At 43.2% G+C, this 24,264-nt stretch overlaps 1 protein-coding gene across 5 annotated transcripts in view; it reads left to right on the top strand.

The window, feature by feature from the left end:
* COG3 (component of oligomeric golgi complex 3) overlaps positions 1-14,030 on the top strand; it is a 33,457-nt gene extending 19,427 nt beyond the window's left edge. For 2 of the 5 annotated variants that reach the window (XM_082304179.1, XM_082304182.1), the window contains 8 exons: positions 1,329-1,418; positions 3,360-3,480; positions 6,319-6,407; positions 6,507-6,641; positions 7,855-7,930; positions 9,573-9,700; positions 10,624-10,722; positions 11,945-14,030. In XM_082304179.1, the coding sequence (XP_082160305.1) occupies positions 1,329-1,418; positions 3,360-3,480; positions 6,319-6,407; positions 6,507-6,641; positions 7,855-7,930; positions 9,573-9,700; positions 10,624-10,722; positions 11,945-11,974 (768 nt within the window). In that variant the 3' untranslated portion in view covers positions 11,975-14,030. Of the gene's footprint in view, positions 1-1,328; positions 1,419-3,359; positions 3,481-6,318; positions 6,408-6,506; positions 6,642-7,854; positions 7,931-8,456; positions 8,552-9,572; positions 9,701-10,623; positions 10,723-11,944 lie in introns of those variants that run through there. The other 3 variants (XR_014227437.1, XM_082304180.1, XM_082304181.1) reach the window with 3 other exon arrangements.
* The last annotated feature ends 10,234 nt before the right edge of the window (positions 14,031-24,264 follow it).

Here is a 24,264-nt window from a genome sequence, read left to right as displayed (position 1 = left end):
AGGAATAGAAAATTCTAGGTTGATTATAGAGATTGATCTTATTGCTGAAATTACTGGGTGAATGTGTTTCTTGCTATGTGCTTTGCAAGACATCAGACAAGGTGATGTTTCTGGTCTTAAAAATGGTGACTCTTCTACATTTTGGAAATGTTCTCAAAAAATTTTTTGTGGCACATCTTTTCACCTTCCACAATGTAGGAGACATTTCCAAAGTTTAAGACAGTAGGAATCTTCATGTCTAAGAGAAACAAAAGCGGTGTTTACTTCACAAGTATTTTGAGACTTGCCCTTTAGAATCTGATTTATGTCTGTCACCTAATAGCGTGAAAGGCTAATAAGTCTCTGAGAAACGTAATGCGAGTGTTTTTGCTTTTCTGTGTTTTATCTTTTTATTAGATACATTTAATGCATTTCCAAATATCTTTGATAGGTGCTATGTGAAACTGCTACCAAGGTGCTATTTGCTTAAAAAGAAACTGGAAAATTATTAATACTTTATTGCTTAATATATCAATCTCATTAAAGATAAATGAGTATTTGCCCTTGTTTTCAGCTAGACCTTTAGAGATGAGGTTGGTTTTGTGTTGTTTGCAAGGCTCATTTATAGCATGTCTGCACAGTGATTTATTTATTTTTTCACTGAGATATTCTAGCAGGACTGGTATGCCTTGCCTGCAGCCTGTAGATAGGAGAAAACATGAATGAAGTGGCCCCAGCAAGTCTTGGGGCAGTCAGGGCTGGCATGGGCTACGTTGGGAGTGCTGGTGGAAGCGAGCTGTGTTCCTACAGCTAGCTCAGCCGTATGATCCAGTTGCTGCAGCTTAATGAGTTACTCCGTGTCACCTGGGCCATGGCAGATGTCATGTTTGTTTGCTAACCTGGTGCAAACGTGAGGTAATTTGAGTTTGCTTGAGGTTAAGCTCACTCGAATGATCTCACATCTATTGCAAGTATAATCTGCACACACAGATAGTTACCCTGACACATGAAGTGTCTAGTCAGGTTACCCAGTAAGCATCGTTCATGCCGTTAGCTGTGAATGCGTTAGGTATCATTGACCATGTCACTACCTGGGTGCAAATTCAGAGCCAGAGGATGAACAGGGCATGCTTGAGTGTATACCCGTATCCAGTTTAAGTAAGTGCTGTAGCAAGCTTTTATATATGAATGTTCCATCCTGTCTTGTTGCATTTAGACGACGTGTTTGTAGCTAACTAATCTAGGGTTTTATGTGCTGGCAAGCATATCCTTCACAAGCTACAATTCTTAAATTCTGCTTAAGCTTTGCTAACACCTTTTTTTTTGGTCTGATTTCCTCTTCCCTGCAGAGGGCAGTGTTTCAGGGATTATCGCAAGAGGCCTTATCCGCCTGCATCCACTCACTGCTGGGAGCTGCTGATTCTATCAGCAAAAACAAGGTCAGAATCTGTGCTTTGGTTATGATTTCTTTCCCCCTGCCCCCGTGTATGTCTAAAGCCGTGAAGCAGTTGTTCAGGATTCTGTTGAAATCTCAGTGAAAGCATGTTGCTCTTCCCCCAGAGACCTGATGGATTTGCCAGCTTTTAGTTACAGTTAACGTATTGTAAAGCAAAGATGATGATTCACGTGCTACCCTATCTGAAAAGGTGGAATACAAATCGTAGCGATCATGTTTACAGGCTGTTCTGACTCATGTGAATTCAATCAAGTGATACCTAAAGAAAAATTTCTGCTAGAAGTCTCTGCTCCCTGTATTTGTTTTCACTGCCTGTTACTCTTTTCTCTTTTTCTCTGCCTCTGTTGTTTGAATTTTCAAAAATCTAAGTATTAAATTCACTGGGAAGATTTATTAAGTATTCTCTGCTCAGAACTTTCTGTTATCAAAAGATCTGATCTGATGTGTTGCTCAGAATTCAATGCAGTTTCATCAAATCATTTTAAGTGTTACTTAAAGTAGTTGGAGTAAACCTTCTTTTTTCCCCGTCACAGTTCCTTTAATAAAAATACCATAGTAATTTGCTAATTTCTAACAGCCAGGAAGTGAATTTAAAAAAAAAAATAAAAAAGGAAGGTCTTAGTAGGCTAAAATTGTTGGATTTGTATAAGCAGTAAATACTTAGTAATGAAAAATGTTTTAGTGGCCATTAGAAATGAAGAGCTATTTTGAACTATTTCTTTTGAGGGTCCTTTGAAAAATATTTCTTAAACGTAGTAGTTTTAAAAAGAAATTCAAACCGCATTTCCTTCTAGCTTGAACGGATAACTATTTAATATGTAATTGATTCAGAGTTTTACAGTTAATTATCCATTCCAGCACTGTATATTGGGTCAGCATTGACTTAAAGTATTGCAGACAATGAAACTCATCCCGCAGTGATGCAGGATCATCAACCCTAGACAGGTTGGCCCAGGACTAGTGTCTGTACCACTTTGTTCTTGATGCATGTTAATTTAACGTTATCAGGTGAAAATGTGCATGTAAAAAAAAAAAACCAAACCCAAAAAAACCCCCCCAAAAAAACCAACCAAAAAACCTCAAGAAACCCTTCCACCAGTTATTTTTAGTAAACATTTCTATTTGTTAACACTGCAGATTTAAATCTAATTTCTTCTTTACTGTTTTATTTAACATTGTATCAAGGAAAATTCTCTTCCAGCTTGCAAAAGCAAATTTGAGTTCTTGAGTCCTCCTCCATTTACCTCAATGAGCCATGAACGTCAAAGATTAAAAGCAGCAGACAGTATAAAGCACATAGATAAAATAACAAGCAGTTTAAAACAGATCATCTCGGTGGTGTGAACTTGGCCTTGTTTTATTCTTTGTATCTTTGCTGTACTGTTTAGAAATTAACTAAGCTTTGCATTTAATGACATGAGAAAAATGCTTCATAAGACCTTTTCACAATAGCACAGTAAATCTAGATTATTACAGAAACATTGACTGACTGGCTTTTTTTTAATCATTAAAAAAATTTTAGAACCTCATGTCTTTCAACTATAAATTATATGAATTACATGAAATAATTCCTGGCTCTTATGAAGAATAAGTTTGTATCTTTCAAGTAATGGATACCTGTACTTACTGTGGACATTTAGTAATATGGCTGTCTAATCTAATTCTTCTAAGAAATGTGAATGAAGTCTGTTTCTGTAGAGCAATGTGTTAGGAACAGTACAGAAGTGGGATTTGTTGATCCCAGAGTGTAGTTAATGGCACTACAGACTAACAGAAAAAGCTTGTTAGTAAGACTATTAGTATTAACTTTGTTATAGGAAGTAACTAATAAAAGCGGAGGTGTTGAAACTTTGCTCTTCATTTAATTGTTTTGGTTTTGTTTTTTTTTTTCCATGTAATGCATGTTCTTTCTCTTGTGCTGTAGACCCAGGTTGATGGACAGCTTTTCTTAATAAAACACCTTTTGATTCTTCGTGAACAAATTGCTCCTTTCCACACTGATTTCACCATTAAGGAAATTTCCCTGGACCTTAAGAAAACTAGAGGTACTAAACAGTTGCTGGCTACAGAAATGGGATGGGATTGTCCTCCCTTAATGTGCCAGCAAAAGTTCTGGGTTTATTTTATGTTCACTTGCAATGACCTGTATGCTTGTTCTAATCTCTTGCTTTGTTCTTATCCTCTCTGAAAAAAAACAAAACCATTCTCTTATTCAGGGCGATTCCAGATGTATCTAACAAATTCTTTATTTTTGTATGGAATGCATTTGACTGCTTTTTGCTGCTGACCTAACTTATTTATCCAGTCCGTTTTTAAGAACAGCTAAGTTATCTACATTTCTATTGCACAGAGATGTCTTTCCCCTTTTCTGACCCTTTAAAGGAATATCTTTTGTTACCGCTGTTTAGCAGGTGAATTTGACAATGCATAGTTGACTTGTCTAGAACAAATTAAGATTTCCTAGACCTTTCTGTGAGGTTTTGTTTTGGAAGGGATTTCTTATGTTGCAAGTTCAATAAGCAGTATTGTTGAATAGTTTTATGTAGCAACTGTGTCTGTTGCAGGAAGGGAAAATAGAGAGTAGTGGCCATGGTCATGATTTTTAAAATTATACTATGGTTCCTTTGTAAAATGCAGGAAAAAACCTCTCAATACAAAAGTGAACCATCATGCACTTGTCAAGTTTATAAAGGTAATGGGAAAAATAATTGGAAGCATGTCAAGTTTCTCTTCCATTCCAAAGAGGAAGCTGGAGAAATAACTTTTCTTTCCTGCCATCTAATACACTGCTGTTTTAACTCTGAAGCAAGCCATTCTTACACTAACCATTTCACCTGTTGCATTTGAACATCAATGAAACCTCCCACCTGTTGAGTAGTTTCTAGTTGACTGGAGGTTAAAGGGCAAATACATCCTTTTGGTGTCTTGTCCTGGCTGACACACAAGTTTGTTCTCCATCTTCATTTAATTGAATAAATTTTTGTGCCAGCCAGTGCTTTGGAGGTGGTAGTGGTAAGTAATGGAAAACACTTTTTTATATTGGGTGGTGGCGGTGGTGTTGAAAAGATGTACATTGTGCTTAATTCTTAATGTAGCATAGCATAGGTCAGTAGGGCTTTTATATTTGGGATAAGTTGTAGAAGAAAAATAACATGGCTAATAGGAGTTCTACTGTGTTCTAGCCAAGCTTTCTGCACATAGATTTAAGATTTAATTTGGGTTTTATAGACAAAGGGGCACTGCTTAATGTAAAAGTCCTGCTTGTACCCAATTTTTTTCTTTTTAAGGTACTATAATGCTAAGGTTCATGTAACTGAAGTATACAATGGGGAGAAGTGACTTTCACACTGATTAGCTCATAGGCTTCTAATCAAGAATTTAAGCTCTGTTTGGAATCAGTGAAGTTTCTGGGAAATAATTCAGAGAACAAAATGAATCTTTCTTCGTGGTCTCCTTTAACCGCATAGGAGTGCGGATTCTTGGTTCAGTTCAAAACCTACATGCCTACGTATCTGGTATTCCCTCTTTGTTTAATGCCTTTGACAGCACTTCTGTCATGGTTTAACCCCAGCCAGCAACTAAGCACCACGCAGCCGCTCGCTCACTCCCCGCCCCAGCGGGATGGGGGAGAGAATTGGAAGGGTAAAAGTGAGAAAACTCGTGGGTTGAGATAAGAACAGTTTAATAATTGAAGTAAAATAAAATAGAATAGTAATAATAGTAGTAGTAGTAATAATAATAATAATAATATAATAATATACAAAGCAAGTGATACACGATACAATTGCTCGCTGCCCGCTGACTGATGCCCAGCTCGTCCCTGAGTAGCAATTGCTGCCCCCCAGCCAACTCCCCCAGTTTATATACTGAGCATGACGTCATATGGTATGGAACCGCCCTTTGGCTGGTCTGGGTCAGCTGAAAAGTCCTTCTCTAGCGTAAGCACTACTTAGCAACAACTAAAACATCAGTGTGTTATCAACATTATTCTCATCCTAAATCCAAAACACAGCACTATACCAGCTACTAGGAAGAAAATTAACTCTATTCCAGCTGAAACCAGGACAACTTCTTTCTCTTATGTCTTGTTTCCCTCCCATTGTTTTATACAGCAAGAGGGGTGCGGAATTGCTTTTGAAATGAAAAAAAAAAAGCAGATGGATGTGTAGGATGAGAAATGAATGACATTAGGGCAATAAGCCATACTGAAACTGTATTGATAATTTTTTTTCCCAGTTTGACTAGATTTCAGGTTGACAACACCTTGGTAACACTATAGGAATCATTTTAGCATCATGTGTTAATTACAGATACTGTTTTCCTTCCTGGGACGTCTGTAGAGACCATAAACATGAGTGTATATCAACCTTGATGTTTTGTTGTTTAGTCCTAACTAAAATAATTAAGCACAGAGGAAAAGAGTGCCAGTTCTAAGTTATTTCATGCAACTGTACTTGGTTTTCCCAGGCAACATGGGCCAAAGTCTGCATGTTGTTCATAAATGCTTAACTACATAGCGTATGTAAAAGTCTTTCACTTGTAGATATAGTTACGAAAGGAAAAGAGCTCAGACAATTTGCGTGCTGGTAGCACTACAGCTAGTATCAGTCACATGTTAGGGTCATGTAATGTATTTATCTGTTTAGACTCTGCAACTGTTAGATTCAGGTTCACCATAGGTGCAATTGAAAAATAGTGGATCGAGCTTTGTGTGCTTCTGTGTATGTGCAATTGTGCATCCACACCTAGCGGTAGTGGAATCATTAATGTGATAGTCCTGATCATGCTAGGCCATTTTTTATGCGTAAATGAATGATTAAAGTTTTTAATTCCTGGAGCTGGATCTTATTGACTTACAGCGTGAGTGACTTTCTGATTCACAGATGCAGCATTTAAAATCCTGAATCCTAAGGCAGTTTCAAGATTTTTTAGACTAAACAGCAACAACGCCTTGATACAGTTCTTACTGGAGGTAATATGGAGTCTTACTGCATTAAGAAAAATTGGGTCATTTAAGCGGGTGGTGATCTCTGGCAAATAAAAAGGAGAGAATTGTTGTCTTCTGTTCAAGGGTACTCCAGAAATCAGAGAACATTATATCGACTCTAAGAAAGATGTAGATCGTCACCTGAAATCAGCTTGTGAGCAATTTATTCAGCAGCAAACCAAACAGTTTATAGAACAGCTGGAGGAGTTCATGACAAAGGTACAAACGTGTTGTATGTTCATTAACCTAACTGAAATACTGGTAGGACAAAGGAATTGGGATTTAAGTTGGGTATAGGAGAAGCTGCTAGTTCTGTCTGATTAGCTGAAGATGATGACATTTCCCATTATAAAGTCATGGTTCCATTTTAAGTTCCAGCAATAATTTTCCAGGCATTTTTGAGATTGATGGATTAAAGGAACATGACATAGTTTGTTTTTAAAAGCAACCCTTACGCTCTTCGATCAAGAAGCTTTAATGTTTCCTTGAGTTGAAACAGGTCTGTGACAGTTGGCAGGAGCTTTTCTGTTTGCAGGAAAACTCCTGCCTTGACTGAATTTGTAAGCCTTCAAAAACAATTTTGGGTCATGTGTGTTCTTGAGGGAGGTCTTAGAGTATGGCTGTGAAGTGTGTTAAAAGTTTCTGTTCTCAGCATATTTTACACCAGTGAGGCGCTTGCTGAGCAGGACTTTCCTCCCAAGTCCTGTTTGTGACAGAAATTCCTGATAAAAGTTGGTCAGAAAGATTAGGCATCCTAGAGGATAGGAACAAAAAGCGTCTTGTTACAATACACTTTTTTTCTAGAATCTGCTCTAGGGCTCAGGATTTCTAGGCTTCTTGAGAAAACCACACAGCAGGATCTATTACTTCTGGAAAATGAAAAGTGTGATGTGGATCCGTGGATCCTTATGTCCACATAAGTGGCATGACATCTCAGAAACTGGGGCTACAGCATTGCATGGACATCACAAATATCCCAGCTGCTGTTTTTTGAGAATTTTGAAGATTACAGTATTAAATTTACTGATGTCTGTCATGCTGGGGTGAGGGGCCAGTGGCATACCTAAAATATAGATGGGTAACTGGTGAGATTGATAGATTGTCCAAGTGATCCCATTGATTCATTGGGAATCTGGGGAGTTTGACTAACCTGCTTAAGTATAAATCTCTTTTGAGGTTTTGTGCCTAAGCATTTTTGTAAATTTAATCCCATTTTGAATTTTACTTTCAAGAAGTGATCATGGTTGTAATTTTGAATTGCATTTCTGTCAAGCTGCTTTCCCTGTGTGTTGTTAAGTCAGGGCACAGAAGAGGGGAGAGCAGGGGAGGTTCCGTACACTGCAGTATCTGAGACTTGTATAATTGTTACTTGGTCACTTTGTTGTGAATTCAACTGAAAGAAACATCGTTTTGTTGATTGTACTTGTTCTAGGTAGCTGCTTTAAAAACAATGGCCACTCAGGGGGGTCCCAAGTACAGCCTTTCGCAGCAACCTTGGGCGCAACCAGGTATTTGCTTTGTTTTATATTCATGTTACCTCTGAGGTGCTTGTAGGCTAATAAAGCCGTGATCATTTACTACTTTGAGACTTCTTCTAAAGACTTGAAAAAGACCCTTTCCGTTCACCATTTTTGGTCGAGCAATATAAGCAGCATTATATGGGGCTCGAGTAGTTCAGAATGTCATTTGTTTCTGTGCCTGACTTCTAAACCATAGGAATCTGAACAGCTGACCAGATTAATGTGGACTGCGATTGATTTGGAAAAATTTTAAGTACCTAAGAACTGTCTATCTTTTTGTTGAAAATCCTGGCTTCCATTTTTACCTATGTGCTAGTTTAAATGTCTTAAGATACCTCTAAATCAAAACCTGACAAACTTCAGAATATGTATTTAATTGGTGCAGTAGATGAATGACTTGAGTGTTTCTCAAGCTGTGACTGTTCTTGCATGAAAACAGCATTTCCGCAACTGCGTATGGAACGTGCTTAAGGAATTATTTGATTACATTAAGATAAAGCTTCTGCTTTTGTAGGAAAAAATGAATCTGCACTGAAGCTTTTATTGTCTGTACATTTGGTACCTACTTCCTTTTCAGTTTTCCAGTCACTGTGCAAAAATGGAATCCAGGTTTGTTTCCCTCTTCTTAAGAATTCAAATGTGAATGCTTCATAGGAACATTTGTAGTAGTTTAGATGTTCCTGGGTTGTTTTGCTCTTCACATTACAAACAGGGTGACACTGAGAAATCTGATTATTCCAATTCATACATTGGAGCCTTCTGTTGCATCATGTTCTTAAAATGCAAAGCCAGCCACGTTCATTCATAATTCAGTGCTGCTCCATGGGTCAGACACTCTCAAGGGCTAACTTGAGCTTCTACTTAACATCTCCTGCTTCTTCAGGAGTATTTTTAATGTTTGTTTGGAGATAATTATGTGTGTAGAGGCAGATCTAAGTAGAGCTTCTGCTGTTTCTTGGAGTCATTTGTCTGGGAAGCAGGAGTAGGCAGAAAATTTAGATACAGTAGAAACTGAGGAAAAAAATAAACGTAGTATGTTAACTTTGGTACTTTAAAGCTATGAAATGTATTTTTCTCCTTCCCTTTAAGCAAAGATCTTGTAAAATCATTAAAATACCTAGCAATAAAGAAAGAAGGTCTTGTCTGAGAGAGGGTTCCTGTCTGGTTGATTCAAAATCCAGACGGCTGTGCAGCCTTTCTTCTTACAGACATGGCCTGTGGTCAGTAAGGAGAATTTGTGATATGCTATTCTCTTTACTAGCACTGTTTATTTCCCAGCAGTTTCTTTTCCAGGCAAGTTTTCTAGGGGGGAGCCTATGTAGAACTTTGTTGCTGTTGGAAGGCTGTGACTTCAGGAACCTCAGGAGGATGTGGTAGCTTGCAGAAATGGGTTGGATGCATTTTCTGCAGGGAAAGAGGGGCTGATGTCTTGAGTAGGTCCCAAAAGAAAAGCCTTGTCTGGCATATTGTGGTCAGATGATGGGTTGATGCTGCACAGCCCCTCTTTCCCTTTCATTCAACCCCATGGTTATGATCAGCCCCAGTGAAGTGGAGGTGATATTCCGGAGCGTAAATTTCAGCTAGCAGAATGCCATTTTAGCCTATTAAGCATGTTTTCTTTTACTTTCAGCAAAGATCAACGATCTGGTCTCTTCCACTTATAAGACAATAAAAACAAAGCTGCCATCAACGTTACGAAGCATGTCGTTGTACTTGTCCAATAAAGATACAGAATTAATTTTGTTTAAGCCAGTTAGGGTGAGTATTGCTAGATGTACTTCAGCTTGTTTTCCTATAGGTGTTGGGCCTTCATTTAGTTAAAGACTTTAAACACATTTTGTGGCATCGTTTACCTTGTACTTCTGTGCGTGTATGGTTATAATATATCTATATAAATGTATGTATGCATACATTTATAGGTGTATATATACAGACACACATACATACACGTATCCATATATCTGTAGAGTTATACTAGGCTACCAGTCCAGCCAGTAAACATGTGACAAAAACCACGCACATGTAATAGTGAGCAGACTATTACAGACAACATGGTGTCCCTGATCTGAGAAGCCTGTTGAAAAGACACATGGGGTAAAAAAAAAAAAAAAAAAAAAAATCTAATAATATGTTTTATAATCATATGTTAAGCTTAAAAAAAAAAAGCTGTTCTGTTCTTCATCGTACTCAGCCTACATCACACACACATTACAGGGAAGCAACTGGGTCTGTTTATTCTGCACATCTTCCAGTTGGCACCATATGGTGAATATGGTAAATAACCAAAGTTAACTCTGTCCCAGCCAAAACCAGTACAACTTGGTCAGTTATGCATGGGCAAAAGCACTGGAGGCAGAGAGGATGATACAGATTCACTGGGAAACCCACTGTAAACCCACCAGAAAGAACTAAGCTTGAGCTTTAAGCTTCCAGGTTAAGTCTGTAGGACTCAGTGTTTCAGCTTAGCGCATCTTAGCTGAAGTTCTTATCTCACAGCCAACATGGGTTCCTTGGGGCTGTTTTGGGGCCTGTTTTAAAAGAAAAGCTCTTAAAGCTCGACTGTTTCTCCCTACGTGGTCACTTCAGTAACTATTCCATGTACATTGTGCTTATTGTGGTTCATGTTTGAGATGGGTGTTGTGTTTTTTTACTATTAAGTTTTTTCTTCTTTCCTTTAAAAGAATAACATTCAGCAAATGTTCCAGAAACTCCATGCTGTGTTAAAGGAAGAATTTAGTAATGAAGATCTCCAGATCATAGCTTGTCCTTCAATGGAACAGGTATATATTGAGGCTCCCTGTTTTATCAGTTGCTCTTTCATGTGACTGGCTTTTTTTAAATATTAATTTTTCATTTTTAGTATTTTCAGTGTTCAGAATCCTTATTTATTTATTTATTATCCCTCTTAGTCCTGGATGGTTAAACTCAGAGCTTCGTCTGCACTCCAGGCTCCCAGCTAAAAGGGGGTTTTGTTTGTTTTTTTTATGAAGATCCAGTAGAGTTGTTAAACTGAAGGTGGTGGTTGATGTCGCTGGGGATTGAGTTGTACAACATCATGGCAGAGTCTTGCCTTTTCTGGGCATTGTCTTTTTTGGAGAGGTATCAAAGCTAGTGAATACACTTTAAAAAAACCCTCTGTGTGTGACGGCAGTCTTGCTTTTGACAAATACAAGAAGCAGCTACTTTTACATTTAGGAAGCATGAGAAAGAATTACAAGGGTTCATTTGAAGTAAATTGCATTGGGAAAATGTGCAGATGTTTATGGAAATGTAACCCTACATGATAAGGTCTTTAGTCCCAGAGATGATTGTGGTTAAGAATGCTCTGGCAGAAAGCAAGTAGGTTTTTAAAAATCTCGCTTTGACCTTAGTGGTCCAGGGAATGTGGATAGAATCATGATTATCCCAGGATGCCAATATTTAAACAGATAATCTAGTTTACAGATTAGAGGATGTTGTCTGCAGTGAATGTGGCCACAGGGATGTGTGATAACTAGCGTGGAGCACAGAGTGGGAGTGATGCACTGGAAGGAGGTGGGGTTATCCTGGAGGAGCTGGCTTCCTCTAATTGTTTATCTGTTAATCCTTGGGATCACTTCTCCTACAAACTGAAGTGTATGGGAAACCATATTGTCATCTGTGGGAAACAAGTACAGCGAAGGATCCCAAATGTGTTTCAGATATCTAAGATGAATGTTAACATTTTTTGTCAGTGTGCATATTTTTTTGGAATTCCTTGACAATGTAGGAAGTCATCTTAGAAACTTTGACACAGTAGGTTGTGACTGCTGAAATGACTAGTAAGCATGGTCAACAATGGCATTTTAGAAGGCCTGTGAGTAAGCATTTGACTGGAAATTTTGGCCAGTTGTTTTGTAGCTGTCTTCTGATTTGTCCAAGACTGTGTGTTTCCTAGGAATCCTGTTTAAAGGTTAAAATATAAGACATCAATTCTGAAACTCAGTTCCTCTGTCTAATGTAGGCTTTCCTTTCATCTTTCAGGTGAACTTACTTCTATCAATGTCCAAGTAGCCCAACAGTAAGGCTGCTTGAAATAAGCTTCAGCTGAATGCCAGGCAGCGAAGGGAATACGAAGACATTTGCTTGAAGTAGATGAAGGATCCCACTGTGCAGTCCAGTCTGCATCAAAACTATCCAGGCTGCTTACCCCTGTTTTAGGAAAAACAGAAAAAAAAGTTTTATTGATTTGTTAAAGGTCTTCCTGTTCATTGGCTTGAGAAGCAGGGGGGAAGAAAACAAAACAAAAAACCCTTTGCTGATCACTGTTATGGAAGCTCAGTTACTGCCTTATCCAGATGTTTTCAAAGTTGAAATCCTGTTTTTTTATGTAAAAACTTTTCTTGCTTTGCTTTAGTAAGCTGATGTATGCAGTGAAAAGCCGCACTTTCAAAGACATGTTGGAAATAAAGCGCAGGGAATCAAATGGGAGCGGTAATAGGTATTTGCAAGGCTTGGAGATAAGCACATTGGTATGACAATTTGACTTAAGCAGGCATGCTCCAATTTTTCTTTAACTCCCCCGAAAATCCTGGTAATCCACCACGTGCTTGAACATAATTCAGAGGTTCTTAGTTGGGAAAACTTTATTTCCTGCATGTGAAGTATTTCTTGAAACACTGGATGTGCTGTTTTTCTTATACTGTTGTGATTGGGAGCTGTGAGGTCTGACCTGAAGTTTCATGCTCTAACCTTCCTCCAGGTAAAGAATCTCAGTTCCTTGGGATTTGCAGTGGAAAGCTGTGCAATATCATTTCTCTTGTTTCTGAGGGAACTGCATATTTTCAGTTATTTGCTTCACAGCAAAGCTTAGCATTGAGATTCTCAGGTGCTTAGTTCTAGGTTAGAGTTGGTTTTTTGCCTTGCCCAAGATCAAATGGTGGCGTCGCATTGTTTAAAGTGGGGACTGGGACTTGTACAGCCTTCGTGCGCTGGAATAAGTGCTAATAAGGGTGTGTGGGGATGCCAGAAATGTGCAAACCTGTCCAATCAGCATGGTAAACAAGGGATAAGTACTCAGTAACTGGTAAACAAGGCATGGTGTTTAGTATGCAGTAATTGGTCATTATTTCAGAAAGCTGAACGCTAAACAGTTGATCATTACTCGAATGAAAGGCTACAAGCAGCTTTAGGGTGTTTTGGGGTGTAAGTCTTTATTGTGCAGCACTGCAAAAGAAAAATGTGGTGACACATGGCAGATTTTTAACTTATTTATAAAACCTGTTCTGTGGTTTTAAATATGTAGAAATTTCCATGCACATTGGTGGTGTTTTGATTTAATAATTTTCCTGTTACAAATCACATGGCTGGAGACTAAGGTGGTGGGATTTAAAGCTACCATGAGAAGTGTTGCAGCAGTGGTGCTGAGGTACATAAATGGTACTTGTAGGACCTTATGTGGCTCCTTAAAAATTAACTAAAGGAACTAACAAGGAAGAAAACTTGCCCTTTCTTTTTATTTCTGTAGAAATACAGGCTGTAAAATAATGTCCAGTGCATTGTAATATATGTATATTTGGTTTTTATAAAGTTTTTCAGAAGGACTGCATGGTCACTGTACAGTTACGACTGACGTAATACAGGTGTTGTACAGAAAAGACGTGAAGGGTAAACCATTGCAGTAGTCACTTGTGCGTGGGATCTTCTCTCCCTTAGAGTACCCAGACAGCTCTAGGACAGCTGGTTGAAAGATTAGAAGAGCAATCAGTTTATACAGCCTGTTTGCTAAATGAACGTTTGTTTAAACATGTACAGTTTCAGATATTTACGTTTACAAATAGTGTAAATACTTTCAAAAGATTAATTTAAGATGCTTTATATTATCTGACTAGAAACTTGCTGTTTTTAATTTTTTTAAATAAAAATGTTGCCTCCTATTTTGGTCCAAGAGTAAAGCTTTATTCTGTAATCTGAGGCTTGTCTGTCAAGATAACTGTAATACAGAGACAATAAACATCCTGTAAGCACAGGCGGTGCATTGCTGAGAAGTGTTCTTTTTTAGCAGTAAGAGAATTGACTTTATTTGGCACAGATGTATACCTGAGTGCTGAATGTACAGCTAATTGTTAAAGTAATGCCTCTTTATGGTTATAATAAAAGCAAATTTGTATTTTCTTTACTGACAAATGATCTTGTGTGACTAAATGGTCTCTTTGCTCGCAATTTTGTTAGGGGGAAGAAACCACAACTGTAATACAAGAACATATATTAACTAGTTGGCTTTTACTGAGAGAAAACTTGGGAGCTGGTGGCAGAAATCACAAGTATTGTATTTGATAGCTGTTCTCGTTGCCTGGTTACTCGTGGACTCATCTACCCATAGTTTCTCATTACCACATACTGTTCTTCTGGCCCTTGGTGGTACAGAAGCACATCATCCAGAGGCTTGTGGTTTGTCCCCTCTAATGTCAGCATGAAGCTTCCCTTCACCTTCTGGCTTTGACAACGTCATATGAATGAACTAACCTAAGGAAAAATGCTCCTTTTTTGTGGAATTCAACTTCTATCTGACTGGCGTGGGGCAGCAATGTGTGACCATTGCTTCCTAGGTGCTTGGAGCCTCCTAAAGAGGTTTGGCCCTTTGGATTGTATCTCGTTAATGAAGAGAATTCCAAAGCAGCTGGCCAGGCTTTCACGCTTCTTTTTGTACAACAGTGATACCCACAGCATAGCTTATGCTGTGCCAGGTGTTTTCCAAGCAAAACCAATAGTCCCTTCCTCAACCTGGGCATGTTTGGTGTTGACAAAGTGCTGTGGGTAGGAAAAGGGGAAAATGCCCGTGCTGCTGCAACAACTCGTGTGGTGACTACCGGTACATCCAGCCCTGTGTTCACAAATGCTGCTTTCTCCTACCTTCATGCATTTTTATCCTCATTGAACACTCAAACCAAGCCAACACTGTGGAGCAAATCAGATCGTTGACCTCTGAATAGAACAACAACAAAAAAAATCAGTTGGCCCCTTTCAGTGGTGGCCAACTGTGCCACTAAGCCATGGGACTTACCATCTACCACGAACTGGAGCCCTGACACCCAAGAGGCCCCGATCTTCCCGCCCTTGGATGACCCCTGGTGCCTGTACCCAAGCTGCTGTTCGTCATCCCCTCTCTACCAGCATGGGTGTCTCTGGCTGAGAGCCAAAGCAGGCTCGTCAGTCACACTTAGTACAACAAGTTCCCAAAGTCGGGTTCATCACCTGTAGGAAGGAAGCCATCTCCTTCAAAATACTGCACGTTCGGTGCATAACCCCGCTTGTCATACGACGAGCCATCAAGTGCTTTCAAATGAGACGAGCTTGGTGTTACAAGGACTTGATGTACAGGAAGATAGGCATTGTGAGCTTGAAAAAAGGAGCTTTATTTTCATCGCAAAGTGACTGTTATCACCTTGATGAAGGAAAAGGTGATCTGAAATGCTATGTCACTGCTTGCTGTGAGTCTTAGTATCTTCAGTATTTCATGCAGATAGAAGATGATGAAACACAAGGAGTGATATCACTGAGAGAGGGGTTGCCAAAAGTATTGCAACGTTTTCTGTATTTTGGACAGCAGGCTCCTGAGCTGAATCTTTTTAGACTGAAGGAAGAGCTCCTCTTCACTTTCTGGCCACTGAAGTAGGTGCCTTGTCTCTGGGTCTTTCAACTGCAAAGAGAGCCCATGCAAAGCAGAGCGTTAACGCTGAACCCCCTGAAGGGAGGTTGAGTGGGAGCGCACCCCTTGTATCCCAGCCTTTCACGCATACCCCTGTAGTGTGTCCAGGGTGCCCTTTCCGTGCTCCATGCCCGTGGAGCACACTAACCCTACAGCTCCCCTTTGGAGGTGATCCTCTTCCAGTGCACGTACAAGGGGAATGAGGAGCTAAACTCACGGCTCTAGCCTCCGTTGGCGGGAGTGGGCTGTCCAGAAGTAGCGGGACAAGGAAGACGCCTTCCTTACCTAACGTAGCAATGGGTCCTGCGAAGAAGTCTGAATTTTAGGGATAGAAGAGCAGGTGCCAGTGCTTTATGGTTCTGCATATTGACCTTGGGTTGTTGCCACCTTTCTGAATAGCTACCCCAGATGCCTGTTTCCATTAACAATACATCTGTGGCCACATATAGGCTATTGCTATGAGGGCTGTCAATATTTGGTTTGTGCCTGCACCGGGGAAGACAACTTGAATCCTTCGCCCTGAAGACGCAGCCCCCAACCAAGCATGGCGACGTGTGACCTGCGTTTCAGAGCTGCCCGCTTGCATTTGCGTCCAGCGGAGGACAGGGATGCACACCAGTAGGCTGGGACACTCGCGCTGGCACTGAGCAGGGCTGAGCCCCAGCCAAAACAGCATTTCCACCTCCAGGGAAGGGTCAGAGGTGGGAAACCTGAGTGACAACAAATACCAAAGGATTTTGGCTCTCCTCTCCCCAGGTGCTTGTTTCATGTTAAGTGAAATGCTGTTGAGATAAAATCAGGAGCTTTGTGTTTGTATTGACATTTAATATAAACGTTTTGAAAAGAAATAGTGTTTCAGAATGAATTTGTGAGACGTGCTGTTCTTGCCCTTTAGTGACAGCATTTCAATCTTATCTAAATGCTTTCCTGGAAGGGAATTTCATTAAGATTCACACAGGCAGGAAATTTGCTTTTGAATTTTACGGTGATTTTTCCACCTGAAAATTTGTGACCGGTCCCATGCAGCAGCCCCAAGCTTATCTCCACCGGGCGGTTTCCCTGCTGCTGCTCTCCAAGCAGCCGGTAGGCAGGAGCCGGCCGGGCAGGGCTACCCCAGCAAGCGCTCACCTTGAGCCGGGACCCCACGTTGAAACGGATGCAATCGCTACGGCTGGTGAACGATAAGTCAATTCGATCCTGAGCCAGGATTTTAATGGTGACGTGGCTGTTCAGTTTCATGGTGATGGACTGGAAAGGAGGGCTGTGAGTGTGGTGGCTGAAGTCATGCCACTTCCAGCGCTTCTGGCTGGCTCCTGCCCGGTCCAAGCAGATCCCAGTGCAGGGGTCCAGGGCGGCCCTGGGGACAAATACGAAGCTGGATGAATCCAGAGCAAACAACTCCCCGGTTCCAAATGCCATCTCTTGTCTGCAGTTTGAGCAAACTTCATGTTATTGTGGTCCAAGAGTCACTGCTGGGACCTGATGCACCGGGTTGAGGACTGTGTTTTCTAATAGTTTTTGTCCTACAGTACAAGCACGCTGCAGAAATCGGCTGGCCCCTGGGAGAGCAAAGCATCCCTGAAGGGCAGACAAAATCCTGGGGCGGAGCGTGGGCTGTGTGTATGCGCGTCCTCCTCTTCCTATTGCGCGTCTACGTCTCCAGAAAGTCCCTGGACATGGTAATTTCTTTTGCTCTGGCAACCTTTATGCTAAAAACAGATCCTCCGTGCGTGCATGCATGTGTGGTCACGTGTGTGTCTGGGTGCGGGAAATGGCTTTGCCAAACTACAAAAGAGAGAGAAACACAGCGTGTGTGGGAGAACAGCTCATATTTATGGCATACAGATATGAATTGATACCCCTCATCCCATGGGAGCCTGGGTAGGCGGCTCTGGGTGCTGGAGCATCCCCCCAGCCGTGGCACCTGGGTAGTTTTTATCATTCACAGCATGTGTTATGTTGAGTTTTTCCTGCCTAAGCGTGAAGAAGTTGATTCTCACTGGGCTGTGAGAGCGGCTCGGCCTCCCCCAGCGTTACCTCGTGCTGCAGCTCAGAAAAAGCAGCAAAAAAACCCAGGAAAAAAAAAAAAAATCTAACTTTGCAGCTGGGATGTGCCAGCCGCAGACAAGCCTGAACCAGTCCATATGTGCGACAGCCAACCTACTGACAGGCAGTTGATTTTCTGGTTTCCCCTCATCAAAGCTATATTATTTTTATAAATATCAGAATGGTCACTTAGCATTGCCCTTAATTTACGGCTGCTGAGAGAGGCTGGGAGGGTCATAGCAGCCTGCCCCAGCTCAGCAGCCAGCCTGCGTGTGGCTAAAGCCAATGGGGAGCATGTGGTCCAGGGGGCCAGGAGAGCCCCATGGCGGGGTCGGTGATGGTTTAGTGCTGCTAGGGATCGCCTCAGTGCTGGGCTGTAAAAACCTGGTGGCTGCGTGACCGATGAAAGACTGGCATGTCTGCAAGCCAATGGTAGGACTGCAGGAGTCTGATGGAAGCGTTATTGCAAAAGCTATTTAAAATGATTTGTAATAGGCAGTTAGACGTTTAAGATCTCCATTAATTAGTCTCAACACAGGGAGGGCTTGTAAAATTGAGATGGGATTTACTGATTTCCCCAGTTCCTAGCTTTCTGAAGGGAAACTTTGGAGACTGGGGGTGGGGTGTCAAAAATTAGTATTTAATGGCTCAAACGCCAGCAGTTTTTACTAAAGCCATCGGTCACCTCATATTACAACTTCGACTGCAAGAAATTGGTCACTTAACTCATTCTTTAGTGAGGAACACTCACTGGATATGAGAAACAAACCAAAAGCAATGTTAACCTCAAGCTAACCGACTCCAGCTATTGAGGTTTGCCCTCAGATGCAGATAATAAACCCATGTTTTTCCAGCGTGGCCACCTGGGTCTCTATAAGAAGTTGGTAAAGATGTGTCCTCGTCCCCACGCTGTAAAGGGGCCAAGCCACCTCCGTAGCCATGTGGCCAACCTTGGCCAAGATCAATCCTCATGCCAGGGTATCTGGACGGACGGCACTGGCAATTGAGATGGAGCGATCCCCAAGTGCCCTTGCGCTGTGCATGCTGCCTGCAGCCAGCACCTTGATGAACAACATGAGAAGCCACCGCTCTGGTGGGCTGCAGCACAGCCCTCCCTCCTTTTCATCCACTTTCACATAGAAAAAAATAAAACTGGAACAAAAAATGAAGATGTTTTCAGCATGTCTTAAGGCCCTGGGGTGCCACCAGGGCAGGTTGGGGCTGAGCTGGGACCTGGCATCACCTCTGGGCTTGCACTTACCAGAGGTGGCCATCAGAGTGGAAGCAGACCCCGTGGCCATGGCTCCTGAAGGCACCCCTGATGCCCAGGTACTTGTTGTCCTCCAGGATGCAATAGGTGAACAAGGCTTCCTCAGTGAACGTGATGAGAATGGCCACATTGCCTGATGGGTAGCTGAGAAACCGTTAAGGAAAGAAGCCCATAGAAAGCCCACAGAAAGCATGCTTTGGAAGAAAACCATCATGGGACAGTGTCTGGGGGGAAGTCACCCAACCCTCCCTCACCCTTCAGACAGCCAACCCCAAGGCAACCAGCTCTGTAGACCTCATTTCCTTGCAAGAGCAGCATGAGTTGCGTAGCCAGCCCAAGAGGCTGAGGCAGGTTACCCCAAGGGAGGAGGATCATGGTGACCCACCTTGAGGCAGAGCATTCCTGCAGCTGCCCCCCCATCCGAGACCATTGCTGCTGGATACTAAACCTGACCACTTCCATCTGGGAACAGGAGAAAAAATGTTTGTCCATCAGGATAACTCCGTCTTACAGGCTCAGGAGAACAGCAGTGCTGCAGGAACAAAACCAAGGAGATGAGAGGCAGGCACGGGGCTGGGGGGAGCATCACGGGGGTGCCTGCCTGGACACAGGGGACAGGGATGCTCTGCCCCAGGCCTCCTCTCCCTGCACCGGTACCAACCCCAGAGATGGGCAAGCCAGACCGTGACACTCTGCGCTTTCCACCTAGCCTTGGGTTTTTTGTTTGTTTGTTTGCTTACTTTTTAATTAGAGACTTTTAAATAGGTGAGGAAAACTCATCCTTGACTTCTGTGTTTTCACATTTCATGTACAAAGCTCAGCTCTTCTTATTTTATGTTACGCTTTCTGATGATATAATTTGCCAAGAGCCCTCTTTCCATCAGACACACAAGTAATTTATCCTGCAACGTACTGACAAGTGAAATAGAAACATTTCTTTGCTAAGGGCTTAGCTCCTGGCATTACAAGGGAGCTGGGTTTAATGCTTTCTAATAGGAATAAGGAGCATTACTGCCTGCTTCTCTGGGAAGAACAGAGAGCAGCTTGGAGAGGGGGGGAGTGGGGAGACCTTGCTGTTCCTTTTTAACATCATCGTTAAAAGCAGCAGCTAATTCTCACATGCAGAAAGGGGCCATGCTCGGGTTTTGTCTGTCACAGGGACCTGAGGGACTTGTCCACAGCAGCTCCCAGGTGAAGGCATTTTGTACATGTGAAGTGGCTGACTCCAGCCATAACTGTGGCACTAATTTATAACCCGAAGATACACATTTTGGCTCTGCAGAATAGCTAAGAATTACTTCCTGGTTGTAAGGGATGGAGGGGGACAAAAAAGCAACAAACCAACGATTTTGTTCCTGCTTTCATTTTTCAGGCTTTTTATGACGCTAAAAAGACAGACGGTACCAGACAGGAGGATTTGCTACCCCCATATTTCAGGAGGGGAGAGCAGTATAATGTGCTTCTATGTCGAAAATAAAAAAGCCAACAAAATCACTGATTGTGTGATAAATCACAGGTAGTTTTCTTGCATGCCTGCAGAAACTACAAAGCTTTCTGGTTTGGGAAGGGAGAGGAGAGGCAGGGGAGGGAAGAGAGGAGCTATGCTGCAGGGGGCTGAGCTGACGTGGGTCCCATCCAGCCCCCGGCTGATGGAGCAGGCCCCCAGTCTCTGCTTGCCCTCCCAGGGTCACTGGAGCTGGGATAATGGGCTCTAAGGAGCTGCTTCTGATGGCACCTGGGGTGGAGGGGACGCCCCGTTAGCCTTTTCTGGTGGGGGCCAAGGTAACCGCTTGCCCCCAGCCGAGGTGCCAGGAGCCTTGGGCAGCTCCCATCCCACTGCCGAGGCACTGCTGAACCACTGCCAGATTTTGTGCCACCCTCCATGACCTTTTTTTTGGTCGGGCCTCTGAGATTTATGAGCCACATGAGCTTGTGCTGGAACATCTCAGGGATCCCTTTCCTTAGGTGGGGACAGAGACCATGCAATGCACTTTTGGCATTCTCACAAAAATCAGCTCCTTGACCCATAATTTTCTTCCTTTTGGTTGCATCCAGCCTGATTTCCCAGGGAGAGCTGCCATGTGAGACCCCCACCCCATCCCTTGCTGGACACAGTGGTGACCTCCCTACTAATGAATGCAAGGCTGCCTGGACCCTGCAAAGCTTTTTCCTGTGCTCTTAAATTGTTGGACTGAGGTTTGGCCTGGGACCCGGACTGCTTCCCCAAGTGATTCCTAGCTGAGAAGCCTGGATCCATCCCTGCTAGGCAGTTTGCATAGGGCAGCCTGGTTTGGAGGTTAAAAGAGAGCTGAATGGTATGGAAGTGAGTAGAGCAGGGTCTGAGGCTTCAGTGTGGGTGGGGATCGCTGACTGGTGGTGATCAGTCTTCAAGCTGAACCCTTTACATGCAGTTATCATCCCAGGAAGACCCCAGGGACGGCAGACAGCTTTCCACCTGATTAAGTCCGTCTTTGAACAGCCACAATTTGGTATGTCCCATCAACTTAGCGCACCCACTGATGATCATTTTAATGTTTTGCTGAATCAGAATCTTCTCCGTATCTCACAGGAGATATCTAAATGTGTTTGACTGGACTCTTACGGGGCATGAGCAGCTCTCTACAGTCCCTGCCTGAGAAGCAACAAGAAGAGATCCAACAGGCTATACCCACCTTTAAGTGCTCCGCAACAAAATCTCTGTCCAGCTCCAGCAGGTCTTCTGGAGGTGCTGATGTCGGTCGGTGCTTTTTGAAAGGGGCAGTCTTTGGTCTGATGGTGTATTCGTTTTGTTTTGAGAGTCTGAACGAGATTCTGGTACCTGAAAAAATTTTAGAAGATTGTTGTTAAGGAAAAGGTGATGCAGCTTTGTTTCTCCAAGCCTTGTGTCATGGATTATTTGGAAAGGAGGAGAGATGGAGGGAGGGACTGAGGAGTTTTTGTGTCTTTTGCTTTGTTTGAGGAGAAATAAGTGGAAAGGGAAAATCTAACCTAACTAGGATGGGGTAGGCTCTGTGATGCTACAGCATGGCCTTCCTAAGAGATGTAAAGGATCTCCTTGCTTAAAATAATGAAATGTCCAGCCCACGAGCAGGTGAGAATTACTTATAGCAAAGGATGGACTAGACATGAACTAGCAAGTCTCTTCCATGCCATCTTCCTACTCCTCTCATCCAGAGGATATATGGCCTGGAGATGACAGGGCTTTTAGGCGTGGAATTATGCAGACCTGTGTTTTGAAAAACTATGAAGGTCCCTGGCCACTCATAATTAGGATTACGGCACCTTTTACTACACAAAGGGCTGCAGTCTCTGCTTCTTCTCTGGCTGTGCTGAAGCTACCGCATGCTTCTGGCTCCAGGCCAAGCCCAGCAATGACAGCAACTCACTAGAAAAGGTACTTACAGGCAACAAATCTCAGATACTGCTGCAACATTTCCCTGTAGCTCTCAAAGCCTCCTTCATCCAAACTAAAATTAAAAAAAAAAGGAAGTTAAAAATAAGAGTGAATTGTTGGCTAATGACGCTACTCACATAATCTAAGGGAAAAAAAGCATCATGGGATGTTACATCAGGGTTCACCTGAAGCAATGCAGATGTCTGCATATAAGATTGTCACCATAGATGGCCTTTATAGCCAAAGAAGAGAAATGGCAGATAGACCTCATTACAAGTCTGATGGATCATGCAGTAGAAACACCCGTTTCCCTGCCCTTCGGTCAAGGGGAGCTGCAGGTGATGAGGGGAGGCATGGCTATGGGTTTGCAGAAGTGAGGTGAGTCCCAACCCCCAGGACACCCTGCCCACACATCTCATCACACGTGTGGCTGGGTGCCCTGCCTCGCTCCACCTGCATGTCGTGCGCCTGACTGTCACTATGGTCTCTCAGGGCAAAACTCAGCTTGCGTGGCTGTTGGGACCAAGCAGTGCACACCACATACGCTGCTGGCCGCTGCAGAGCCAGAAGACAGACCCTACCCAAAATGTTCAAACCAGGTCCTACCTGAAGACCTGAGTGGCACTCAAACCTCATACTGCCCCTCTGCACCCAAGGGAAATTTTGGTGTGGGCTGTTGCTCCCATGAAGGTATGATGGCACTTAGAAGTCAGAGCCCAAAGGACCAAAACAGTGGGAGAAAAGGGGAAACAGCAACGAGGGATGGATACCTTAAGTGATGCAGCCAGGTGTCTGCCCACCTTGGCAAAGCCAGCATGCCCCAGCCACAGCCACCCATGGTATGCCCTGGGAACAACGCATTCCCAGGGAGTGAAACAGGAGTTAGACCGTTTGTGTGCTGCTTGGCAGCCCGGGAGGAGGTTGGGAAGTCACATTGATGGCCACCAAGGCTGCTGGGTGTGGGGATCAAAGCAGCTGTGGTGGGAAGGTGTGCAGGGGCTGTGCAATGGGAGGGAGTCCCCAGATGGGGTCAGATGCCTTCAGGGTCTCTTATGAGGGAACAGTTACCTGGGGTTCAGCTTGGGAAAACCTTTTGCCATCTGGGAAAGCGTCTGTCCCTGTTCATCTTTCTAGGGAGCTTCCTGACTGCAAGTGTCAAACCTTCAATGTAAATATTGCAGAGATGGATCAGCTGATGACTGCTGAGCCCTCAGCTCTAGCTGCTCCTCATCAAGCCCACCAGTGATTTTCTAAGGGCCCTACAGTGAAGATGAGCTGCATGAGGACCCTCAGGCAAGTGTTGCCTTGACAGCACTGAACTGTCCTGATCCAACATCAATGGCCCCATTCAGCACCGTTGCCTGCTCAGCACGTCCTGCCCGGGGCAGGTGATGGATCTTTCCTGCCAGAGGTACCATCATAGGACTGACATGAGGATGCCTAAATGCTTGTTGGTGCATGTGGGCAGCAGTGCCACAACGCCATGAGCAGATTCCCACCAGCAAAACTTCTGGGACCAGAGTGAAGGGACCTGGTGATGGGGCTTCTCTCCTCCCACCAGGGCCTTGGACCTGTCTCTCTTGGTCCCTTACTGCTGCAGCAGTTTCTCCTTGATGCGGCTCCTCAGCTCAGCTTGGGAAGGGTCAGCATGGGGACCGATGTCCAGCTCTTCCTCTGCTTCATCTTCACTCATCTGCTCTTGGATGACAGCATCAAACACTTCCTTGTATCTCCTGCAGCAAAAGAGCTGTGGGGTGCAGCACCTGTCAGGAGCAGTGGGGCTAGCATGGGGCACCTGGGTGCACCGGGGACCTCCTCACCCTCCAGCTCCTCTACCTACATCCCTCTACCTTTCCTCTCTGCCACTGCCATGGGGTGATCACTCTCCCTTTTGCCTGGAAGAAACTTATGTTACAGGTGTGCTCACACAGTATGGGTAGACTCAC

The sequence above is a fragment of the Platalea leucorodia genome (assembly GCF_965183815.1).
Source record: "Platalea leucorodia genome assembly, chromosome: 2".
Lineage (NCBI taxonomy): Eukaryota > Metazoa > Chordata > Aves > Pelecaniformes > Threskiornithidae > Platalea > Platalea leucorodia.
The sequence above is the reverse complement of the archived record's forward strand: the minus strand, read 5'-3'. Positions and strand labels throughout refer to the sequence as shown.